The sequence below is a fragment of the Oryctolagus cuniculus genome, chromosome 20 (assembly GCF_964237555.1).
Source record: "Oryctolagus cuniculus chromosome 20, mOryCun1.1, whole genome shotgun sequence".
NCBI lineage: Eukaryota > Metazoa > Chordata > Mammalia > Lagomorpha > Leporidae > Oryctolagus > Oryctolagus cuniculus.
Window position 1 is genome coordinate 45,943,321 of NC_091451.1, and position 23,678 is coordinate 45,966,998.

A 23,678-nucleotide genomic window follows, 5' to 3' on the forward strand; every position below is an offset into this window, starting at 1 on the left:
CTGCTTCACCACAGTGCCGGCCCGCAGCATGTATTCTTCATCCTGTGTGCCCACTGAAGTCTCTGTTCTGTTAGCCATGTAGCTCGTGATGAGGCACTGAATTCCTTAGGTTCCTGGAACCAAAAATATCTCCCAGACTTTCCGATGGGGTCCGTGTGTGTGGGTGCTACCTCAGCACCCAGCTGGGCAGTTGGCTTTGATCTTTAGCATTCAGCTGCAATTCACCCAGAGCCTGAAGGTCAGCTAGAGGTGAATGCTAGGCACCTACTCAGCCTGCTCTGAGCCTTCGGGTGGCCTTCTAGAGTCCTGGGAGTACGCCAGAGCCGCCAGAGTCCAGCTTCCCTGCCGTGCTGGTAAGGCTGGTAAGGCTGTTAAGGCTGGTGTTTGCCTCAGTGTTACCCATGGCTCAGGCAGCAGCACTTGCTACACTTTTCTCTGTGTGTTTCCTGTACCCTACCCTCTCACCTCCGGTAGCCACCTTGGCAGGGGGAGAGGTCCAAGTCTGGTGAGATAAAGGTACCCCCCACCTTTTTTTTTTCTTTTCAAGATTTATTCATTTATTTGAAAGGCAGTTATAGAGAGAGAGAAGGGGAGAGAGAGAGAGAGAGATCTTCCATCTACTGGTATGTTCCAAAAGTGGCCACAACAGCCAGGGCTGGGCCAGGATGAAGCCAGAAGCCCATAGCTTCTTCCTGGTCTCCCACATGGGTGCGGGGGCCCAAGCACTTGGGGCATCTGCTGCTGCTTTTCCAGGCACGTTAGCAGGGTCCTGGAGTGAAAGTGGGGCAGTGGGGACTTGAACTGGCACCCATTTGGGATGCTGGCACTGTAGGCGGTAGCTTAATCCCTTAAGCCATGGCCCCAACCCCAAGGCAAGCTCTTTGAAGCAAATTTCCAGGGACCACCAGCTGGGCTAGAACAAATAGCTGCAGTGCTTTGCATACAAAACCCACCCTGCCCCCACAGTACCAGTACTGCTGCCAGAATTGCAGCCTGGTGCTGCCCTGGGTGGAGCCGAGCTGGAGATTCAGGTGGATTCTGTTGATCAAGCATTTCTTTGATTGCTGCAAGTTTTTGGTTAGTTTCCAGAGTTCAAAAAAAGAATTTGATTCTGCCAGCTTGCCAGTTTTTTCATTGTACATATTGAGGGATGGGCTAGTGGAGTTCCAGACTCGGCTGTTTTTGCTGGTGTCACTTATTACCGTGTTCTGACATTGTGACTGATTCTGAGTTTGCCTGCTTTACGTCCATGTCACCTGATTCCAGAAGAGATTTCGGATGGGTATAAGGGTACATATCACGAAAGAGCCAGTGCACGACCATTGTCAGTATTCCCAGTGTCTGTAGGGCTGAGGGCATGTTAGTAAAAGCTTCCTTCCTCTCAACTGCTGTTCCAAACTTGTCCTACAGCTGGAAATGCTGTTTCCTGGGGTGATCTTAGGTTGTTGCCTTCCCTGTTCCATAGGTGGGAGGGATCCTGGAGCGAATTTCACCTCAGTGGTTTCTCCAGCCTCCTGGCTGTGCACATCGTCTTAAGGTGATAGTTATACCAAGGTAGTGTCCGGCATCAGGAATAGCTGGTCCAGTCACCTCTGAGTTGGTTGTGAGAAATTTGTCTCCAGTGGTTTTCCTAAATCCAAAACTCCTATTTTCTTGGGATATGGTGGGTGAGCATCCTTTTGTCCAGGTAGTTGGAGGTAGTTGCTGATTCCTAGACTTCCTGTCTTAGTGGCAGCCGATGGCCTATGGGGTCTAGGATTGACCTAACTCTGAGACGGTGCACCTCCATCCTGTCTGCTGATATCTGTTGAGGTGGTCCATCTTCTGCTTCCCTGGAGCCAGCCATGGCCCATAGGGCCATCTCACCGATGCAGACTGCTTACTGGGTCCGGCTCAGGGTCTGTGTCATTCATGCTTGAGTAGGCTTTTGTTTTTAGAAGAATATCTTCTTTGAGCCATGCTAGGCAATTTGACATAGTTAGTACTCATTTTCTAGTCTTGTTAAAAATGTTTATTTTTAAAATTTGGCCGGCGCCGCAGCTCACTAGGCTAATCCTCCGCCTAGCGGCGCCGGCACACTGGGTTCTAGTCCCGGTCGCCCCTCTTCCAGGCCAGCCCTCTGCTGTGGCCAGGGAGTGCAGTGGAGGATGGCCCAAGTGCTTGGGCCCTGCACCCCATGGGAGACCAGGAAAAGCACCTGGCTCCTGGCTCCTGCCATCGGATCAGCGCGGTGCGCCGGCTGCAGTGCGCTGGCCGCGACGGCCATTGGAGGGTGAACCAACGGCAAAAGGAAGACCTTTCTCTCTGTCTCTCTCTCTCACTGTCCACTCTGCCTGTCAAAAAAAAATAAATAAATAAATAAAATGTTTATTTTTAAAATTTATTTTCATCTACTTGAGAGAGGGAGCAGTTTTCCATCAGCTGGTTCACTCTGCAGTGCCTGCCACAGCCAGTGCTGGGTCAGGCTGAAACCAGGGGCCTGCAGCGTCATCCGGGTTCTCATGCAGGGGCCCACGCACTTGAGCCGTCACCTGCTGCTGCCATGACACATTGGTGGGAAGCTGAATTGGAAACGGAGCAGCCAGTATTGGCACCAGCATTGCCATAGGGGAAGACAGTTTCCTCAACAGTGGCTCAACAGACTGTACCACAGGTCCCACCCCATTTGCTAGTCTCATATGAGCAAATTCTGTGATAGTATTAGAATGGCTGTTTTTCTATATATACTGGGACTGTCTCTTTTGTTTTATCTTTTAGAAAAACTTATTTTATTTGCAAGATAGAGATCTCCTATGCTCTTGTTCGCTCCCCAAATGCCCTCAACAGATAGGGCCGGTCCAAGCTGAAACCACAAGTCAGGAACTCAGTCCAGGTCTCCCACAAGGATGGCAGAGATCCAACAACTTGAAGCATCAGCCACTGCCCCTCGGGGTGCACATTAGCAAGAAGCTGGAACTGGGAGTAAAGTCGGAACTTGAACACAGCCATTCTTCAGAGGATGCAGATGTCACAGGTGATCTTCATTGTGCCAGATGCCTGCCCATGAGTGACCCCTTTGATCACCACCATCCGCAAACTAATTGAACATTTGGGAAGTTCAAGATGGGGTAAATTCTACTATATAAAAATTAAGACCTCTCTTCATTAATAGACACTGTAAACAATGTTAAACTCAAGCTATGAATTGAGATAAGACATTTAAAACACATATAACAGATTAACAATCAAAATACGAGTATAGTAAGAATTCCTACCAGTGTTGTACAAGACACTAGTTTGCTTGAAGAATAAGGAGACACAATCAGGCATTTAACAGGAGGATAACAAAGGACAAACTTCCCAAGTATTTATATAAGAAAAGGAAAAGACCACTATACCTGTAGGCTTAGCAGAGATTCGGGTGTTGGTGAGGTGTGGATTAAAGAAGTGCTCAGGCTCCTGGGGCGTGCTCCTGGTTACCTGCCCTCTGGCACTTGCCCACTTGCACAACTGCATTGGCGAGTCCTCTGAACTCCAGGTGTGGACTGTAGCACAATGGGTACAAAACGTTTTTTTTTTAAACTTAATTAAAATTTTTTTTTTAATTTGAGAGGCAGAGAGTTCCCATTCACTGGTTCACTCCCCCAAATGCCTGCAACAGATATTACTGGGCTGGGCCAAAGCCAGGAACCAGGAACTTAATCCAGGTCTCCCAAGTGGGTGGCAGGGACTCAGCTGCCTGGGCCTTCGCTGATGCTTCTCCAGGGTCTGCACTATCAGGAAAGTGGGATAAGGAGCCAAAGCCAAGTGTCAAACCAGGTACTCCAGTGTGGGACCCACATGTCCTACCTGTGAGGCCGGATGCCCACCCCTGCAAACTCTTGTAAGGACAGGAGGCTGAAAGTTACAAACTGGGTCCACACGCTGTGTGTCATGTACATTTTATTCTGTTTGTCTTTACAACCTTTTTTGTTTGTTTCTTTGTTTTACAGATTCCTTTATTTTGAAAGTCAGGGTTAGAGGGAGAAACAGAGACAGAGATATTCCATCTGCTGGTTCACTCTCCAGATGGCTGCAACAGCCAGGACTGGCCGGGCTGAAACCAGAAGCCAGGAGCTTCATCCGTGTCTCCCATGTGGGTGGCAACGGCCCAAGCACTTGGGCCATTTTCCGCTGCTTTTCCCAGGCTGTTAACCAGCTGGATAAGAAGTAAAGCAGCCACAACATGAAGCAGCACCCATATGGGATGCTGGCATTACAGGTCACAGCTTTACCTGCTACCCCATAATGCTACCCTGTCTTTACAACCTTTTAAAGTAGCTGCTGGCTAGATTTGACCCATAGGCTGTAGTTTTCAAATCCCTGACACCCTCATCTCGGGCATGTACCCTAGAGAGACTTGGGCAGATGCCCAGAGATGTGCCCATGCATTCAGAGCAGTCTGTTCGTGATCACGAAAACTGGAAGCTGTGTGAAGAGGGTGGGTGTGTTCATCGTTACTACTGCAGTAAACAGTGAGTCAGATGTGTTTGCCTGGGCGGATGGGCACTCACGATGCTGCTGGCAGAAGAGCGTGTATGGCGCTATTAGAAAAAGAGGAGCAGAGGCCAGCAGTGTGGTGTAGCGGGTTAAACTGTTGGCTGCAGTGCCGGCCTCCCATATGGGCACTGGTTCAAGTCCCGGCTGCTCCACTTCCTATCCAACTCTCTGCTATGGCCCGGGAAAGCAATAAAAGAAGGCCCAGTGCTTGGGCCCCTGCACCTGCTTGTGAGACCTGGAAGAAGCTCCTGGCTCCTGGCTTCAGATTGGTGCAGCTCTGGCCATTGCAGCCAACTGGGGAGTGAACCAGCAGATGGAAGACCTCTCTCTCTCTCTGCCTCTCCTCTCTCTGTGTAACTCTGCCTTTCAAACAATAAATAAATAAATAAATCTTTAAGAAAAAGTGGAGCAGATTGGTGACTCCTCACACTGGGTGCAAAAAAATGTTAGGAAAAGAGTTGCAGAACAGAAAGGAGACAGAATACGAACTTGCAGCCAGACCGAATTTATTCAGAGAAAATAAATCCGCAGAGGTCAGCCAACTGCCGTCATGTTCATAGACTGAACACGTGGCAGAGGCCTCGACCCCAGCAGGCTAGGACCTCTTGTATCTTAGGTGGGCTCGGTTGGGGGGGCAGTAGGCAGAGAGGAGTTTCTCTGTACTGGTTCTTCCGCGTTTGGCACACTGGCTTCCAACCCTGGGGAAGAATGCAGGGGGTGGAATGGAGACCAAAACGGGGTGTGAGACAGACGGATCTCTGGAAAGAAGGCGGGGTGACAAGAAACCTAAGGCGGCTTCTGCTCATGTCCTTGTCTCATCAGCACGATGCTTTATGAAGCTCAAGATGAGGCAGGAGAATGTTATTGAAGAAAACCAGGGGTGAAGTGTGGCAAGAAGATGGACGCGTTACTAAACGCTGTAGTGAGCAGAGACGCGTTCTGGTGGTCTACGGCAGTGGTGACTGTCATTACCAAGTCACTGTGTGTCTCAGAAGAGTTGGAAGGGGATTTTGAATGTTCCCATCACCTGAAATGATGAATGTTTAAGGTGCTGGAAATGCTAAGTACACTGATTTGATTATTACATGCTGTTTGAACATAGCAAAATATCATACTGTATCCTATAAATATATGTAATCATGTGTTAATTAAAAGTGAAAATGAACAGAAAAGAACTGAAGGTACTTCAGAATATTCATGGGAAGATGAAATCAATTTTATTTTGTGCAAACATTTTGAAAACCATGCATAGGTTTTTCATAGTAGCATTTTCATGAACTTAAGACCTCTCAGTATGTATGAATTTTAGTAATATTTTGCAGCAAAATAAACTTTTAATTGCATTTTTCTTTTTTTAAGTTTATTGATTTGAAAGAATTACAAAGAGAGAGGGAGAGACAGAGAGAGGGACAGATCTTTCATCTGTTGGTTCACTCCTCAGGTAGCTGCAACAGCAGAGCTGGGCTAGCCAAAGGCCAGGAGCTTCCAGGTCTCCCACGTGGGTAGCAGGGGCTCAAGCACTTGGGCCGTCTTCCCTTCTATCCTAAGGCCATTAGCAGTGAGCTGGATTGGAAGTGGAGCATCCCAGACACAAACCGGTGCCCATACAAGATCCAGAGTTGCAGGCTGCAGCTCTACCCACTGCACCACAGCGCTGGCTGCTAATTCCATTTTTCAAACACTTTTTGAGGTACTCACGGATATGCTAGCAGGAGCATTATGGCACAAAGTTCAGGCTGTTGTTGACTGGAGAGAGACAAGGGTGGGCTCAGGTAGAAGCACACAGGTGGGTGGTAAAACTTGTCTTCAAACAGTGCTTTATACTTCGTGTGTCTGTGTGGGTGCAGACTGTTAAAATCTTTACTTAGTGTAGAATTGGTCTTCTGTATGTAAAGATAATTAAAAATGGATCTTAATGAAGAATGAGATGGGAGAGGGAGTAGGAGGTGGGACGGAAGTGGGGGTGGGAGGACAAATATGGGGGAAAAGCTGCTGTATTCCTAAAGCTGTACCTGTTAAATTTGTATTTATTAAATCGAAGCTTTCTAAAAAAATAAAAGATTTTATTTATTTGAAAAGCAGAATTACAGAGAAAGAAGAGACAGAAAGCTCTTGGGTGCAGGGCCCAAGCACTTGGGCCAGCTTCTGCTTTTCCCAGGTACATTCGCAAGGAACTGAATCAGAAGTTGAGCATCAGTGACTTGAACTAGCCCTTATATAGCAGACCAGTGCACTGCAATGGCAGCCTCTAATGGAATCTTCTAAACAGTCACGTTGTATAAGATTTGCTTAAGTTTTAATATTTTTTAAGTTTTTTTAAATGTGGAAATTTATTTTTTTTCTTTTTTTAAATTTTATTTAAGGTATACAAGTTTCATGTATTTATTTATTTAAAGGCAGAGTTAGAGAGATAGAGGGAGAGACAGAATGAGAGAGAGGTCTTTCCATCCACTGGTTCACTCCCTAAATGGGTGCATCAGCCAGAGCTGGGCCAGGCCAAAGCCAGGAGCCAGGAGCTGATTCCTGGTCTCCCACGTGGGTGCAGGGCTCCAAGCACTTGGGCATCTTCCACTGCTTCCCAGGCCACAGCAGGAGTGAGACTGGAAGTGGAGCAGCTGAGACTTGAACCAGCACCCATTTGGAATGCCGGCACTGCAGGCTGTGGCTTTACCTGCTACGCCACAGCACCGGCCCCTTTGCTGTTGTTGTTTTAAAAATTTTATTTATTTATTTGAGAGAGAGAGTTACAGACAGTGAGAGGGAGAGACAGGAAGATCTTCCTTCTGTTGGTTCACTCCCCACATGGCCACAACGGCCGGAGCTACACCGATCCGAAGCCAGGAGCCAGGAGCTTCTTCCGGGTCTCCCACGTGGGTGCAGGGCCCAAGCACTTGGGCCATCTTATGCTGCTTTCCCAGGCCACAGCAGAGAGCTGGATGGGAAGAGGAGCAGCTGGGACTAGAACCGTGCCCATATGGGATGCCGGTGCTGCAGACGGAGGATCAACCTACTGCGCCATGGTGCTGCCCCCCCTTAGGTTTTTAATTGAGATGTAATTTGCATACTATAAGTTTACTCATTTACAGATACAATTTTTTGGTTATTTGGCTGTTCACAGAGGTGTGTGGCTGTCACCACTGTGTTCCAGAGCATTCTCGTCACCCAGCAGAAAGGCGGTACCCATCAGCAGCACTCCTCCCCAGTCCCCAGCCCTGAAACCACAAGTTGACTTTCTGCCCCCGAGTGGCCTGCTCTGGGTGTTGGGTGGTTTTGTGCACTGGTTTTCCCTCCCTGTGCTGGGAAGAGGGGGGCTGCTGCTTCTCTTGTTCCTGCTGTGTCGGTGCCATGACGGACAGGCCACACTGGGACAGGATGTGGGGGATCCTGGCCAGCTGTGTGAGAGGCCCCCAGTGGCCCCTTCATGAGATGCCCACGTGTGCAGGGTGAAGCCCTGACAAACCTGCTGACCTGGGGTTTCCTGTGCCTTTCGGGACAAGGCTGCCATGAAAACAAGGACTTGAAGCTGTGTCCTGCAGGGTGCAGTGCTAACTAAGCTCTGGGTGGCTTTCACTCTCAGCAGGCTCCTCGAGGCATGAGGCTGTGAGGGTTTCCTGCTTCTGGAAGTCATTTTGTCCCAAAGATACAGTTTGGTGTGAGAGACGGGGACCTCCCCTTCCTAGGTACCTTCTACTGGTCAGGCACTGGTTTGAGTAGCTGGGGCTATGTTCTGTGGAGGAGCGGGAGGGACAGGTGGTGTGTGTGCTGAGAGGCAGGCAGTGCTGTGGGAAAGCACAGAGGTGAGGGAGGCCTGCCTGCCTGGGGCAGCACCGGCAGCACAGTGGCCAGGGCTGTGGGCCACTTCGACCCCTGAGGAAGCACACGGCCAGTGCGGGGAGCAGAGGGAGATGGCCCTGGCCACCCTCGTCTGACAGGCAAGGGCAGTGCTGGCTGCCTTCCTGCTTGGGCACGGCTCAGCAGGTCTTCAGGAGCAGGGCTTTGACTGGCGCTTTGGCAGGCAGAGTCTCTGACCTCCTGAGGTCATTTTGAAAACTTTGTTGTTTTCACAAATAAATTAATTTCTCACAAGGCTCCCAGCAGTGTTCTATTTTATCAAAGCTAGCCCAAGTGTAATAGAACACCCGTTCATTAATCTGTCAGATGTTCTGCTGCCGGCGTTCGGTTTTTTATACATCCCTAGCCTGGAAATGTTCATTTCTATCAGCCTGAAAAAGGCAGCAAAACACAGTGCAAGCACAGGGCTCAGAAGGAGCTGGCCCTGGCTCCGCCGGCCCTGGGTTGAGGGCGTAGGGTTTGCAGCCTGGCTCACCGTGCTGAGTCTCACACTGAGGAAAAAAGGCGGGGTCTCGGGTCGAGGCCTAGGACCTTGTAAGTACAGTCACAAAAACAGATGAATTGGGCAAACAGCAAGTGTTCTTGAGGAAGCCTGTGAGCTTGGAAAGAGCCCTGCCCTGCCTGTTGACCAGATGTGCTGCTGCGGAGGGGGGAAGCCTGCCTCCCTGCTTGGCCCCTCCCTTCCTCACTGGCTGGCTGTGCTGTGCAGGCTGAGCCCCAAGGTGGCGGAGGCGTGCATGCACTGGCGTAGTGGAGCTGCCTTGTAGAGAAGGGCACGGAGGGCTGAGCACACACGCTCCCAGGAAGGTTCAAAGTGTACGCGTTCCTCTTAACACTGTCCGGTGTCCAAAATGTGCTTGCTTTTTCTTTCTTTCTTTTTTTAAGATTTATTTATTTATTTGAAAGGCAGAAATCCAGAGAGAGAGAGGTGTTCCATTCGCTGGTTCACTCCCCAAATGGCTGCAACAGCTGGAGCTGGGCCTATCTGAAGCCAGGAGTCTGGAGCCTCCTCCTGGTCTCTCATGTGGGTACAGGGGTCCAAGCACCTGGGCCATCCTCCACTGCTTTCCCAGGCCATAGCAGAGAGCTGGATTGGAAGTGGAGCAGCCGGGACACAAACCGGTGGTACCCGTATGGCACTGCAGGCGGTGGTTTTAGTAGCTACGCCATAGCGCTGGCCCCTAAAATGTGTTTTCTTAGCATAAAATTATTATGTTTGGCATGTGTTTGGCATGGTGGTTAAGCCAACGGCTAACAGCAATCCAGGTCTCCCATGTAGGTAGCGTTAACTACTCCACTTCCAACCCAGCTCCCTGCTAATGTGCATGGGAAAACAGTGCAAGATGGCTCGAGAGCTTGGCTCCTGCACCCACATGGGAGACCTGGAAGAAGCTCCTGACTTTGGATTGGCCCAGCTCCTGCCATTGTGACTATTTGGGGAGTGAACCAGTGGATGGAAGACCTCTTTCTCTGTCTCTCCCTCCCTCTGTATGTCTGCCTCTCAATTAAACAAGTAAATCTTTAAAAAATAAAACTACATCTCTCAGATACTTTTTGGTTTTTTTTTTTTTTTTTTTTGAAGTATTGTTTTATTTATTTTAAAGGCAGAGTTACAGAGAGAGACTCAGAGATCTTCTGTCTACTGGCTCACTCCCCAAATGGTCCCAACAGTAGGGGCTGGGCCAGGCTGAAGCTTCATTTGGGTCTCTCACGTGAGTGGCAGGAGCCCGAGCGCTTGGGCCATCCTCCGCTGCTTTCCTGGCACTTCAGCAGGGAGCGGGATGAGAAGTGGGGTAGCCTGGACTCGAACTGGTGCCCATATGTGATGCCAGCGTCACAAGCATCACATCACCTACCACGCCCCAGCACTGTTGCTTTTCCATGGCTGTTTTTCCCTTGGATAGGATGATGGGATGACACACTACTTACTTATCTGTTTTTTTGCCTTTTTTTTTTTATTCCTGGCAGAACTTGTCTTTACTAAAATGGAGTCAAGTAAAAAGATGGACTCCCCTGGCACAGTGCAGGCAAACCCACCGCTGAAGCTGCACCCTGACCGGGGCGCTGGGACAGCTGTTTTCGCCCCTGAGCAGGGAGGCTACAAGGAGAAGTTTGTGAAGACTGTGGAGGACAAGTACAAGTGTGAGAAGTGCCGCCTGGTGCTGTGCAACCCGAAGCAGACCGAGTGTGGGCACCGGTTCTGTGAGAGCTGCATGGCTGCCCTGTTGAGGTGGGTGCTGTATGGCCCAGTGGGCAGCCCTTGCTTAGCCTGCTTGTGCCTGGCCTAGCTCCTCTCCTCACCCATTTGTTTGTTTCCCAACAAAATAAACCTCTGACGGTTTTACTCACCCTGGAGGAGGGCCCGGCTTGTGCAGCTTCGGGCGCCTCCGTGAAATCCGCATCTGCGCTTGCTGAGGTCTGTGTAGGCCTTTGTCCCTGCCCAGCCCCCGTCCTCCGAGGGCTCCCTGCTGGCATCAGCTCCTCTGTCTGCAGCCTCCGTCTCTTGTTGTGGTTTGCTCAAGCAGCTGCTGGTTCTGTGGAGGGGATGGAGGAGCAGCCATTGAGACGGCGCTGTCGAAGTTCCAGACTCTGGCGTGCAGGCGTGCAGGCGTGCCACGCCCGAGCAGTAACTCCGTCTGTGCACTTACCTCTGCCTGCGCTTTTGAGCCGTGTCAGTGCTGCCGTGCAGCCCACCGGGGAGGCTAGCGCTTACAGTCCAGCAGCGGCAAGAAGCAGCTTCCTCCGTCTCACAGCTGCTGTCCGTTTTCTGGATGCCACCCTGGGCAGTAGGGGTAGCAGACACGCCTCAAGCTTCTTGTGGCCCTAGGGCACATCACCAGGGAAGAGTTGCCCAACTCCTTCCAGTTTACCACTTGCGCCTGGGCTGCCCAGAGACCCTCTGGCAGGCGCAGCACCCAGCCTCCCTCCTTGTCACTCTCCTCTCAGTGCCTGCCCCAACCCCCAACACAGCCAGTCTTGCCACATATCCCAAACCGTCCACTCTCTTTGGCCTGCTTAGAGGTACGATGACTCTTTTTTTTTTCTTTGATTGATTAATTTGGAAGTCAGAGTTACACAGAGAAAAGGAAGAGGCAGAGAGAGAGGGAAAGGTCTCCCATCCACTGGTTCACTCCCCAGTTGGCCACAATGGCCAGAGCTGCGCCGATCTGAAGCCAGCAGCCAGGAGCTTCTTCCGGGTCTCCCACGGGTGTGCAGGGGCCCCAGGACTTGGGCCATCTTCTACTGCTTTCCCAGGCCACAGCAGAGACCTAGATAGGAAGTGGAGCAGCAGGGACTCAAACTGGTACCCATATGGGATGCCAGCCCTGCAGACAGCAGCTGTACCCGCCTCGCCACAGCACTGGCCCTGCCACGATGACTCTTGAGTTGAGCCTAGTGATGACTTGGTGAACTTAGCACCTGATTGCCCTGCCCCTCTGCCCAGAAAAGGCCTACAGGTGGGTGGGCCACTGGGGAGGGGCTGCCTCCCATGCAGTGGGCACTGGCCTTCCAGTTCGGTGGAGACGATCTGTGTGGAGAGTGTGCTGAATACTCTTAGAAAGCAGGAGCCTGTGAAGCAGCCCCGGCAAGCCGCAGGTGCCGGCGCTGAAGAGCTGCTCCACAGAGAGCCAGTGTGGTTCTGAAATCAGACTTGACTTTCATGTTCTTTGAAAAGGCTTTACTGGGGCACTGAGCTGGCGTTCTACTTAGTAAGTTCCTTTTGGGAAATCAGCATTTAAGAAAGTCATCTCTTTTCTCCTGTGGCTTCACATTTGAACTCAGCTCAAACGCTGCCGGGGGCTCTGGTCCTGGAGAGCGCCTGGCTGGAATGCAGAGCCCTGTGCACAGTGAGTGCAAAAGCCACTTCCACGCTAACGAATTGTTGTGTCTCCCTTCAGCTCCTCAAGTCCGAAATGTACCGCGTGTCAAGAAAGCATTGTGAAAGACAAGGTATTCTTGGGTTTCTGATTCATCGTGTGGTCTGGTGCTGGGCTCATCTTTTCACGGGGCTTGCAGTGCATGCACTGGCACCCAGTTCTGCCTCAGTTTGACCACTGCTGTGGCAGCTCCTACAAGGCTGGGTACCATGTGGTGTAGGCACCAGGACAGATGGCGGTCAGAGCTGTTGGCTGCTTCCCAGCTGTGTGGGCTTCAGGAGGTCCATGACAGTGCTGGCATCAGCTGCTAAGGCTCCTGGAGGCAAGGGTGAGGTGGCCCGGCTGAGGCCCTGTGAGTAAAATCCCCGTGTCTGCAGTCACGGCTGTCCCCTGGCTGTCCAGCCCAGACAGCTTATCCCTGACGCTTCAGATTTTACCTTTGAACTCCTGCTCGTCTGATGAGCTCATTTGGATTTGCTCCCCTGCTGCCCGCAGTGTGTTGTGGTCATCTGACGTGAGACAGCCCATTGTCTCCTCACACGGTGCTGGGTGTCAGCCAGAGCCCATGGGTGTCACTGCACACTGAGCACAAAGGACTATCCGGGCTTGCCTTGCCAGACTCCCTGCTGGGCCCGATCCCTCCATGACCTCTCTGACAGGTGGTCATCCATGTGCCACTAAACCCTACTGGGTGCACTCGGAGTTTGAAACAGTGCATCCTCAGTGCTTAAGATCTCAATAAAAGCATGCGTGGTTCTGCCGTCTGACGACGAGCCTAGCAAGCTTTAGATGGAGGTCGCTAGGCTGCGCAGTGAAGCCTGCTCCGGGGTTTGCCTGTGCAGGGCTTTGCGCTCGCTGGGCTGTTGGGGCAACCCAGGCGGATGCCGGGTGGAGGGCTGCTGGGTGTAGGTGTCCTTGTACTGCTGACAGAACCTGCTCTGGAAGGTCTGAGACCATGTGCCTGTTTGTTGGTTTGTTTGTTTATTTATTTATTTTAACAGGCAGAGTTAGACAGTGAGAGAGACAGAGAGAAAGGTCTTCCATCCGTTGGTTCACCCCCCAAATGGCCTCTACGGCCGGCGCGCTGCACCGATCCGAAGGCAGGAGCCAGGTGCTTCCTCCTGGTCTCCCATGGGGTGCAGGGCCCAAGCACTTGGGCCATCCTCCACTGCCCTCCCGGGCCACAGCAGAGAGCTGGCCTGGAAGAGGGGCAACCGGGACAGAATCCAGTGCCCCATCGGGACTAGAACCCAGGGTGCTGGCACCACAGGCGGAGGATTAGCCAAGTGAGCTGTGGCGCCGGCCAGTGTGCCTGTTGTTTAACACTGACCTTCTGCTAAAGGCTTGGGTGAGTTAGGGCTAAGAATACCAGGTCACTCAACTCTACTCCTTGTCCAAATACTATAAGCAACTACCTTGTTCCCGTGTGTCTAATTGATGTAGCTGAGAGACAGTTGAAACCAATGGGTTTCTGGTTAATTATTCAGAATTATTGTCTCTATTTCTTTTTTAAGATTTATTGTATTTATTTGAAAGAGTTACAGAGAGAGGTAGAGACAGAGAGAGAGGTCTTCCATCTGCTGGTTCACTCCCCAGATGGCTGCAACAGCCAGAGCTGCGCTGATCTGAAGCCAGGAGCCAGGAGCTTCTTCCAGGCCTCCCTCATGGGGCAGGGGCCCAAGGACTTAGGCCATCTTGTACTGCTTTCCCAGGCCATAGCAGAGAGCTGGATTAGAAGAGGAACAGCCGGGACTAGAACTGGCGCCCATATGGGATGCCGGCTCTTCAGGCAGGGCGTTAACCCGCTGCGCCACAGCACCAGCCCCTATTTCTCAATGACATTAATAGCCGAAGGGAAAGGAAAAAGGTTGCTGACTATCATGAGAGAGAAGGAGCAGAGCCGGCTGGGTGCCTGGAGGCCTGGTCTGCTCGGCTGCTGTTGCTCCGGCTCCTCGTGTGTGTTAAAGGAGTGGTTGGAATAAATAATCCAGGGCCTTTCTCTCTGACTGCTTTGCTCTTGTTATACTGGGGTGTGGGGTATGGGGGCTGGATGTTGGGTCTGTGTTTTTTATCTGTAAGGCTAAACTCAGGTGATTTAAGGAGAAAGGAAGCTCATTCATTCCTAGTTAAAAATACCTATTCTGTTGATACTATGTATCTTAAGTCATGACTTTTTATTTTTTATTTTTTTAAAGATTTATTTTATTTATTTGAAAGAATTAGAGAGAGAGGTAGAGACAGAGAGGTTGTTCTCCATCTACTGCTTCACTCCCCAGATGGCCGCAATGGCCGGAGCTGCACCAATCCGGAGCCAGGAGCCAGGAGCTTCTTCCGGGTCTCCCACATGGGTGCAGGGTTCCAAGGACATGGGCCATCTTCCACTGCTTTCCCAGGCCAATCGGAATCAGATTGAGAATCGGAAGAGGAGCAGCCGAGACTAGAACTGGTGCCCATATGGGATGCTGGTGCTGTAGGCCAGGGCATTAACCTGCTGTGCCACAGGGCCGGCCCCAAGTCATGACTTTTTAAAAAATCATGTTTATAAAGGATTGGATTTTACTCCATCTTAGTTTATTTTTAATTCTTAACTGTTGTTGATTCTGTTTTTTGCACTGGTGGAGGTCAGAAGGTTTAACTCCCGGTTTCTCTTACACCGTGGGTGTTATTAACAGATGGAGTGTCTTAGAAATGCCTGAGGACAAAGATGTAGACTGTGTTGTTAGATAGAGTAAGAGTATTTGTTTCTAAGGGTAAAATAAAATTAACACCTGCAAGGTTTTCATTTTCAAAGGAAAATATTTTCATTATTAGATTAACTTTTCTGATATATGTTTAAAGGAGTGTTTTTGTTACAGGAGGCCTGTGGTTCCGTTGTGATGAAGAAGTGGGTTATAAGTAGCATAACCTTAGGAGAAGAAACCAAAATAATTGTTTTATAAATCATCACAGAATATGATCTCTTCCAGGAGTCAGTCTGCTCTTAGCAAGCCATCTGAGCTGTGTTGAGGTGCTTCCAAGCCCTGCTCAAGTCGTTCTGCAGGGAGATCCTGCTCCCTACCATCCCCCACCCCGTAGCTGGCTCCTGCAAGTCCCAGGCGTGCATATGTGAAGTGGCCTCCTCTTCCCTTGACCTGAGATTACATCGGTTAATTGAAACTGTTTGGATGTTACAGAGTGGTCTTTAATTATTCAGTATAATTCATTTTATTTTGGCTTATCTAACCAAAGATGGTCAAGTTCAGGTTAGAGAATTTAAATTGTGTCATTTAGTGGGGCTCCTTCATTCTACTTGCAGAAATTAAGATGGTCCTTAATGCTTCCCGAGGTCCACTTGAGAGTTGCTCTCATGCTCTTTTAAAGTGGTTTTGCCTTGTTCAAAATAGTATGTGTAGATTAAGAACTGTTAATCCCGAAAATAAGTGCCTTTCCGTTGCAGGTGTTCAAGGACAACTGCTGCAAGAGAGAGATTCTGGCCCTTCAGATCTGCTGTCGGAACGAGAGCAGAGGCTGTGCGGAGCAGTTGGCACTGGGGCATCTGCTGGTAGGTCCCACGTGGCACTGCGGCTTTGACACAAGGAACATGAGCCCCTTACTTTGTCCAGCTGTGACATGGCACCTGAAGGCCACGTCCACGCTAGTGCTTCGGAACACAGCCACGAACTGTGGCTTCGGAACACAGGCTGCTGGTCCACGTGCTGTGCTGTTTGTATCTTCACTGACAGAGTTGCCAGTTGTTTTTAAATACTCTCGTTCTATTTAGAATAGAAAAATCTGAATTAGATTTTAATTTTGGAAGTCACATTAAAACCTTTTTTTTTACTATCAGAGTCCACATAATTTCTTTTTTTATTTTTTTAATTTACCTCATATTTTACCCTGTCAGCACATTTGATGTGGGATAAAACAGCGCTCTCAGCAGATGCCCATCTGTCCATCGACAAGGAAGAGTGACTCAGCTCTTCAACGGCAGGCACTAGATGGAACGTGGAATTTGGTGTTTCTTGGTGTATTTGCGACTCTTTGCTGTGAAAACTGGTCTGAAAGCTGAGTGGAAGCATTCCGTAGGAGTTCGTTGTGTGGTGGTTAGAGCATGGTATCTCAGATTAGTATTTTTTCTCTGCCAGTTACAGACTTGGAATGGTTTGTCCTGCAGGTACATCTAAAAAATGACTGCCAGTTCGAGGAACTTGCCTGTGTGCGCGCTGACTGCAAAGAGAAGGTGCTGAGGAAGGATCTGCGCGACCATGTGGAGAAGGCCTGCAAGTACCGCGAGGCCACGTGCAGCCACTGCAAGAGCCAGGTCCCCATGATCACCCTGCAGGTGTGCTGCCCACCACCCTCTCAGCGCTGGGGAGCTTCCTCTCAGAGGAGCTCTTTGGATGACTGTTCTTTTTGTTTTTAAAATATGTATTTATTTATTTGAAAACATAGTTAGGGAGAGGCAAGACAGAGATCTTCCATCCGCTGGTTCACTTCCCAGATGACCACAATGGCCAGGCTTCTTCCTGGTCTCCCACGTGGTGCCAGGGCCCAAGGACTTGGGCCCTCTGCTGCTGCTTTCCCAGGCAGAGATGCCAGTGCCGCGGGTAGCTTAACCTGCTACGCCTGCTACACCGCAGCGCCCGTCCCCGACTGACCATTCCGGCAGGACTAGGGAGAAGAGATGGGAGTCAACAGTGGTTTTCATCTGACTTCATTTTACAGTGAAGCTTTATTGTTTGAGCTTATTTTGATTTATATAGTTAACATTTTCTTTTGCCTTTACTGAGTATACTTTCGAGTCTCAAGAAAATAAATAGTAATTTTTTAAAAAATGTAGAATTCTTAACTTGTCCCAGGGAGTGCTCATGGCTCTACATTTTTTAAGAAATTTATTAATTTTACTTACTAGAGAGCCCCTCTGCTGGTTCACTCCCCAGATGCCTGCAACAGCCAGAGCTGTGCTAGACTGGAGCTGGGAGCCAGGAACTCAATCTGAATTTCCCACATGGGTGCCAAGGACCCAATGACATGAGATACCACCTGCTGCCTCCCAGTGTGTGCATTAGTAGGCTATAATTGAGGGTGGCACCAAGACTCAAACCTAGACACCCAGTATGGGGTACAGACATCCCAGCTGACAGCGTTCTCCTGGCTCGGCATTTTGATGGCTGGCTTGGTCTTTGTGCAGCTGCGTAAGTCATCCCGCAGTATTGAAGCACAGCTGCCGTCTTCAGAGAGCTGAGAATCTAGACTGTTCCTGCCTCAGTTGTTGGCTTGGCGCTCTACCTGTAGGGATGTGTTAGAGTCCTGCCTCTTCTGTGTGCGTCTAAGAGAGGACGGCTGTTGAAGGTGGGAGACAGGCTTCAGGAACAGCACACTCGAACAAGCGTCTCAGAGTGCCTGCTGTGTGCTGGCTGCTCTCCTGGGAGCTGTGGCCTGGGGGGAAGCTCACCTTCTAGCAGGAAGAGAGAATTCAAAAATATGTGCTGTTGGGTAGAGATGAGTGCATGAAGAAAAATCCCCTGGTGACAAGGGAAGTGGAAGTGACTGGGGCTGGCTGCTGGGGCGACAGCAAGGACTGTGTGCTCCGAGACAGTGCTCTTGGGGTCATTGGGTTTTAGGAACAGAGTTGAGATGTGAGGGCAAGGGGGGCAGCCGGAGGACACAGGAAGGCACTGGACCTTGAGTTCTGGTGGCAGAGGTGACAGGCAAGTGGGAGTGGTTGGGGAGGCAGTCCAGGGTGGAGCACAGGGTTGGCCGATGGCTCACAGGGGACATGAGGCGAGGATGACCCTGGGTCTTGTGGTGGGAACAGCTGGGTCCTGCCCCGGAGGGGGTTGGTTGGAGGACAGCAGGCAGGGGAACTGGAGGGCGGGAGGGCGGGGAGGGCCGGTGCTTCTAAGCACTGAGCACATGGGGTCACACTTGGTGACTGGTGGGCCATCAGGAGGGTGGAGACTTGGAAGCCCCGCCAGGGGCCGTGGGCTGCTCTGAGCACTGACCGTGTTGTGCATGAACTGAGGTTTGTTCCGCCTGTGTCTTTTCCTGCCATCCTGCAACTCTTCCAGGGGACACTGCAGGTGCTCCTAGTTGCCAAGAACTCTGAGGAACTGTGTCCAGCACTTGTCATAATTGGATAATTCCTGCAGTAATTAAATTCTGGGGGCTGAGACACATATCTGATGAACAGTTCTCCAGGCTTTACATATATTAGTGTATTTCTGTCAGAGTTAGACTTTGTTTCTCGCAAAAATCAATTATTTACAGAGTAGAATCTAGCAATTAATTTTCATTTGAAAAGGATGTCGATTAAATACCACATTAAGTAACAGACTGGCCCCAGCTGAGGCTGTCGAGTCAGGGGTTGGTGCAGCAGCACTGCATGTGGGTTCCCGAGACCTGACCCGGCACACCCAGCAGAGTCGCAGTCTCGCCTGCAGTCCACCCCTGGTGAAGGAGGTAGCCAAGCAGTGGGGAGTCGTGTGGCTGTAGTTAGGGTGAAGTGGTTACTGCAGCCTGAGCGGGTGCAGCTTTAGTGAGGAGTGGTTTTCAGTTTGGTCTGGGTTGTGAGTCTAAAAACAGGTGGGGAAAAAAGACAACAGGTACTCCAGCACGGCTTGATCAATAGCAAGTTTAAGACCTGAGGCCTGTAAATAAATACTTCTTTTTTTAAAAGTTACACAGAGAGAGGAGAGGCACAGAGAGAGAGAGAGAGAGTCTTCCATCCGCTGGTTCACTCCCCAATTGGCCGCAATGGCTGGAACTGCGCTGATCCGAAGCCAGGAGCCTCTTCCGCGTCTCCCACACGGGTACAGGGGCCCAAGGACTTAGGCCATCTTCCTCTGCTATTCCAGGCCATAGCAGAGAGCTAGATTGGAAGTGGAGCGGCCGGGACTAGAACCGGCGCCCATATGGGATGCCGGCGCTTCAGGCCAGTGCATTAACCCGTTGTACCACAGCGCCAGCCCCTGTAAATAAATACTTCTTACAACTTTTACTATACTACTCATAGAAAATGTTGAAACTAGAGTACACCCTAAGGTTTATGTTGCTGCATCTTAGAGTCTGTGATGGTTATAATAAGCACATGTGTCCAGGGTCACTGCTGGTATAACTCTTCCTCACCCTAACTTGATGCTGTACCCCCACCCTGAAGTGCTGGCACAGCAGGTGCACACCCACTCCTCCCTGACACTGGGACGGCAGGCACACCCACTCCTCCCTGACACTGGGACGGCAGGTGCACACCCACTCCTCCCTGACACTGGGACGGCAGGGGCACACCCACTCCTCCCTGACACTGGGCAGCAGGTGCACACCCACTCCTCCCTGACACTGGGGCAGCAGGTGCACACCCACTCCTCCCTGACACTGGGACGGCAGGGGCACACCCACTCCTCCCTGACACTGGGCAGCAGGTGCACACCCACTCCTCCCTGACACTGGGACGGCAGGCACACCCACTCCTCCCTGACACTGGGACGGCAGGCACACCCACTCCTCCCTGACACTGGGACGGCAGGCACACCCACTCCTCCCTGACACTGGGACGGCACGTGCACACCCACTCCTCCCTGACACTGGGACTGCAGGTGCACACCCACTCCTCCCTGACACTGGCACAGCAGGTGCACACCCACTCCTCCCTGACACTGGGACGGCAGGCACACCCACTCCTCCCTGACACTGGGACGGCAGGCACACCCACTCCTCCCTGACACTGGGGCAGCAGGGGCACACCCACTCCTCCCTGACACTGGGACGGCAGGCACACCCACTCCTCCCTGACACTGGGACAGCAGGGGCACACCCACTCCTCCCTGACACTGGGACAGCAGGGGCACACCCACTCCTCCCTGACACTGGGGTGGAGGTGCACACCCACTCCTCCCTGACACTGGGGCGGCAGGGGCACACCCACTCCTCCCTGACACTGGGACGGCAGGGGCACACCCACTCCTCCCTGACACTGGGACGGCAGGTGCACACCCACTCCTCCCTGACACTGGGACGGCAGGCACACCCACTCCTCCCTGACACTGGGCGACAGGGGCACAGCCACTCCTCCCTGACACTGGGCGACAGGGGCACAGCCACTCCTCCCTGACACTGGGCGGCAGGGGCACACCCACTCCTCCCTGACACTGGGGTGGAGGTGCACACCCACTCCTCCCTGACACTGGGCAGCAGGTGCACACCCACTCCTCCCTGACACTGGGGCGGCAGGGGCACACCCACTCCTCCCTGACACTGGGGCAGCAGGGGCACACCCACTCCTCCCTGACACTGGGGCAGCAGGGGCACACCCACTCCTCCCTGACACTGGCACAGCAGGTGCACACCCACTCCTCCCTTGACACTGGGACGGCAGGGGCACACCCACTCCTCCCTGACACTGGGGCAGCAGGTGCACACCCACTCCTCCCTGACACTGGGACGGCAGGCACACCCACTCCTCCCCGACACTGGGACGGCAGGCACACCCACTCCTCCCTGACACTGGGACGGCAGGGGCACACCCACTCCTCCCTGACACTGGGACGGCAGGGGCACACCCACTCCTCCCTGACACTGGGCGGCAGGGGCACACCCACTCCTCCCTGACACTGGGGAGGCAGGGGCACACCCACTCCTCCCTGACACTGGGCGGCAGGGGCACACCCACTCCTCCCTGACACTGGGACGGCAGGGGCACACCCACTCCTCCCTGACACTGGGACGGCAGGGGCACACCCACTCCTCCCTGACACTGGGCGGCAGGGGCACACCCACTCCTCCCTGACACTGGGCGGCAGGGGCACACCCACTCCTCCCTGACACTGGGGTGGAGGTGCACACCCACTCCTCCCTGACACTGGGACGGCAGGGGCACACCCACTCCTCCCTGACACTGGGGTGGAGGTGCACACCCACTCCTCCCTGACACTGGGGCGGCAGGTGTGCACTCCCTGACTTCCTGGAATGACAAGAGGTTCTGTGACTCCCAGGGCCTCCTTTCAAGTTGGGGGCATGATTTTATTACCAAGTCTTTTATTCTTTTGAGTTTTAAGCTCAAATTTTCATCCTCTCAGGCTGTAAGTATATTTTATTTTACCATTATTTTGAAAATATATTCATTTTTTAAATTTTTAAATTTTATTTAAAATAGAGATCTCCTGTCTGCTAGTTCACCCCTCAAATACTCACAACAGCTAGTGCTGTACCAGTCTGAAGCCAGGTGCCCAGAACTCAGTTCAGGTCTCCTCTCTGAGTGATAGGGGCCCAAATACTTGAACTGTTACCTGCTGCCTCCTGGGTGTTCATTAGCAGGAAGCTGGAATTAGAAACAGATCTAGGCCTTGAACCCCAAGCATCCTAATGTGAGATACAGGAGTCCCAAATGGCATCTTAATTATTGGTGTCAAATGCCCATCCCTATTTTTATTCATTTTTTTAAAGATTTATTTATTTTGGCAGCTGGTGCTGTGGCATAGAGGGTAAAGCTACCGCCTGTAGTGCCAGCATTCCATATGGGCACTGGTTTGATTCCCGGCTGCTCCACTTCTTATCCAGCTCTCTGCTGTGGCCTGGAAAAGCAATAGAAGATGGCCCAAGTGCTTGGGCCCATGTACCCGCGTGGGAGTCCTGGAAGAAGCTCCTGGCTCCTGGCTTCAGGTCAGCCCAAATCTGCTGTTGCAGCCATTTGGGAAGTGAAGCAGTGGATGAAAGACCTCCCTCCCTCCCTCCCTGCCTCCCCCCGCCCCCGTAACTCTCCCTTTCAAATACGTAACTGAATCTTTTTTAAGAAAAGCAGCAGAGTGATAGAGACAGGGAAAGAGATCTTCCGTCCACTGCTTCCCTCCCCAGATGACTCTGACCGCCAGGCAGAAACCAGGAGCCGGGAGCTCCGTCTGGGCCTCCTGCTGCGTGGCAGGGACCCAAGCACTTGGGCCACCTTCTATTGCTTTTCCAGGCCACAGCAGGGAGCTGGGCTTGAGCAGGCACTCAGATGTGGGCTGGGGGCCTCCTGAGTGGGGGCTGCACCTGACCACGCGACGCCTGCCCCCCGTCCCTGTCTGGTAGGCAGACCTAGAGCCCAGGTTGTCCCGATCTTCCTGCATTGCCGTGGTGTGTCCCACGTGCCAGATGGTGAGGAGGACTGAAATCTGCACCACAGCAGTTCTGGCAGGGACCTCCGTCCCGACTGTGGCTGCAGTACAGACGGTGTGTCAGCTGCGTCCAAACGCCAGCCTTCCTCTGCAGTTGAAGTCTGTAGGTCAGCACGATCTCAAGTATCAAGGGCAAAATTCATTTTTTACATTTAGTCTAGAAATTTTTGAATATTGGTCTATTTAAGCACATCTGTTAATTAATGAAAAATCAGGATTGTAAAGATTTCACTTTTGAAAAATGTATCATGAAGGAAGCGTATCTGGGTACAGCCACTTTGGGAAATAATCTGGCAGTATTTTATGGTGTTGAACGTTCACGTACCCAGTTAATTAGCAGCACTTCTCCTGATTATGCAAGAGAAACGCAGTGCACACCCAGAGACGTGGTCATGTGTAGTCAAAGCAGCGGACATCTGAGACAACACGGGCATCCGCGAGCAGGAGCCGCAGGAGCAGAGCCGCTGCGGGGAGCCCATGCCAGGAACACCTGCCAGGGTGCCATCACAAACCACCGAGTGTGCTGTGCAGTGATGAGCGCAGGACCTGCGGCAGTGTGCCCTGGTTGTCAGAGGATGCTTCCCTTTCTGGCTGTGCCAGGCCCCATTGTCATGTGCTGAGCTGTTCTCCAGGGGTCTTGGGGTTCAATGTCTTTATGGCGAGCTGTACTTTGCTTGTGGACAGGTGTCCAGCACTTGCCTGTGACAGGTGCCCAGCTAGTGCCCTAGCATTGGGTTTAACAGTCACTGTCATCCATGTCTGGGAAGTTAACTTCTGTGCCATTCAGAAAAGGGCTAAGCCAAGACTGACCGTATTTTCCACGTGCTAAAGATAATCTAGGTAGGATTTCTGGATCACTCAGTAGCTAGTGCTGTTTTCAAGTCTTTGAGAAGCACTATTTCCAAATTCCAAACTAAGAGGCCAGCGAGAGCCTGCTGGACACGGGCAGGAGGCTAAGCTGTGTGCGCTGAGAGGCAGTGGCCGGGGTGCCACCTCTGTCAGATTCTGCTCCCCCAAGTCACCCCCGCCTCCTGAGTTACCTGAGACCGGAGACGCTCAGACTTCGGGAAATAACGATGATCCAAGCGACGCGTGAGTGTGCTGACTTAGGGGTCGCTGGCAGTGAGCTGAGTGCTTCGTTTTGAGCGTTGGGGCTGCGGTGGGAACTGAGGAGGACAGGTGTGTTTCAGCGCTGATGGCCTCTGCTCTTCTCCGCAGAAACACGAGGACACCGAGTGTCCCTGCGTGGTGGTGTCGTGCCCTCACAAGTGCAGCGTGCTGACCCTGCTGAGGAGCGAGG

At 51.9% G+C, this 23,678-nt stretch overlaps 1 protein-coding gene across 10 annotated transcripts in view; it reads left to right on the forward strand.

The window, feature by feature from the left end:
• The window catches only part of TRAF3 (TNF receptor associated factor 3), a 133,390-nt gene that overhangs the window by 83,614 nt on the left and 26,098 nt on the right, over nucleotides 1-23,678 (forward strand). For 7 of the 10 annotated variants that reach the window (XM_051834870.2, XM_051834863.2, XM_051834862.2 and 4 more), the window contains 5 exons: nucleotides 10,339-10,600; nucleotides 12,270-12,321; nucleotides 15,685-15,789; nucleotides 16,402-16,569; nucleotides 23,597-23,677. In XM_051834870.2, coding sequence (XP_051690830.1) covers nucleotides 10,356-10,600; nucleotides 12,270-12,321; nucleotides 15,685-15,789; nucleotides 16,402-16,569; nucleotides 23,597-23,677 — 651 coding nt within the window. In that variant the 5' untranslated portion in view covers nucleotides 10,339-10,355. Of the gene's footprint in view, nucleotides 1-2,757; nucleotides 3,014-10,338; nucleotides 10,601-12,269; nucleotides 12,322-15,684; nucleotides 15,790-16,401; nucleotides 16,570-23,596; nucleotide 23,678 lie in introns of all 10 variants that reach the window. The other 3 variants (XM_051834867.2, XM_070065423.1, XM_051834868.2) reach the window with 2 other exon arrangements.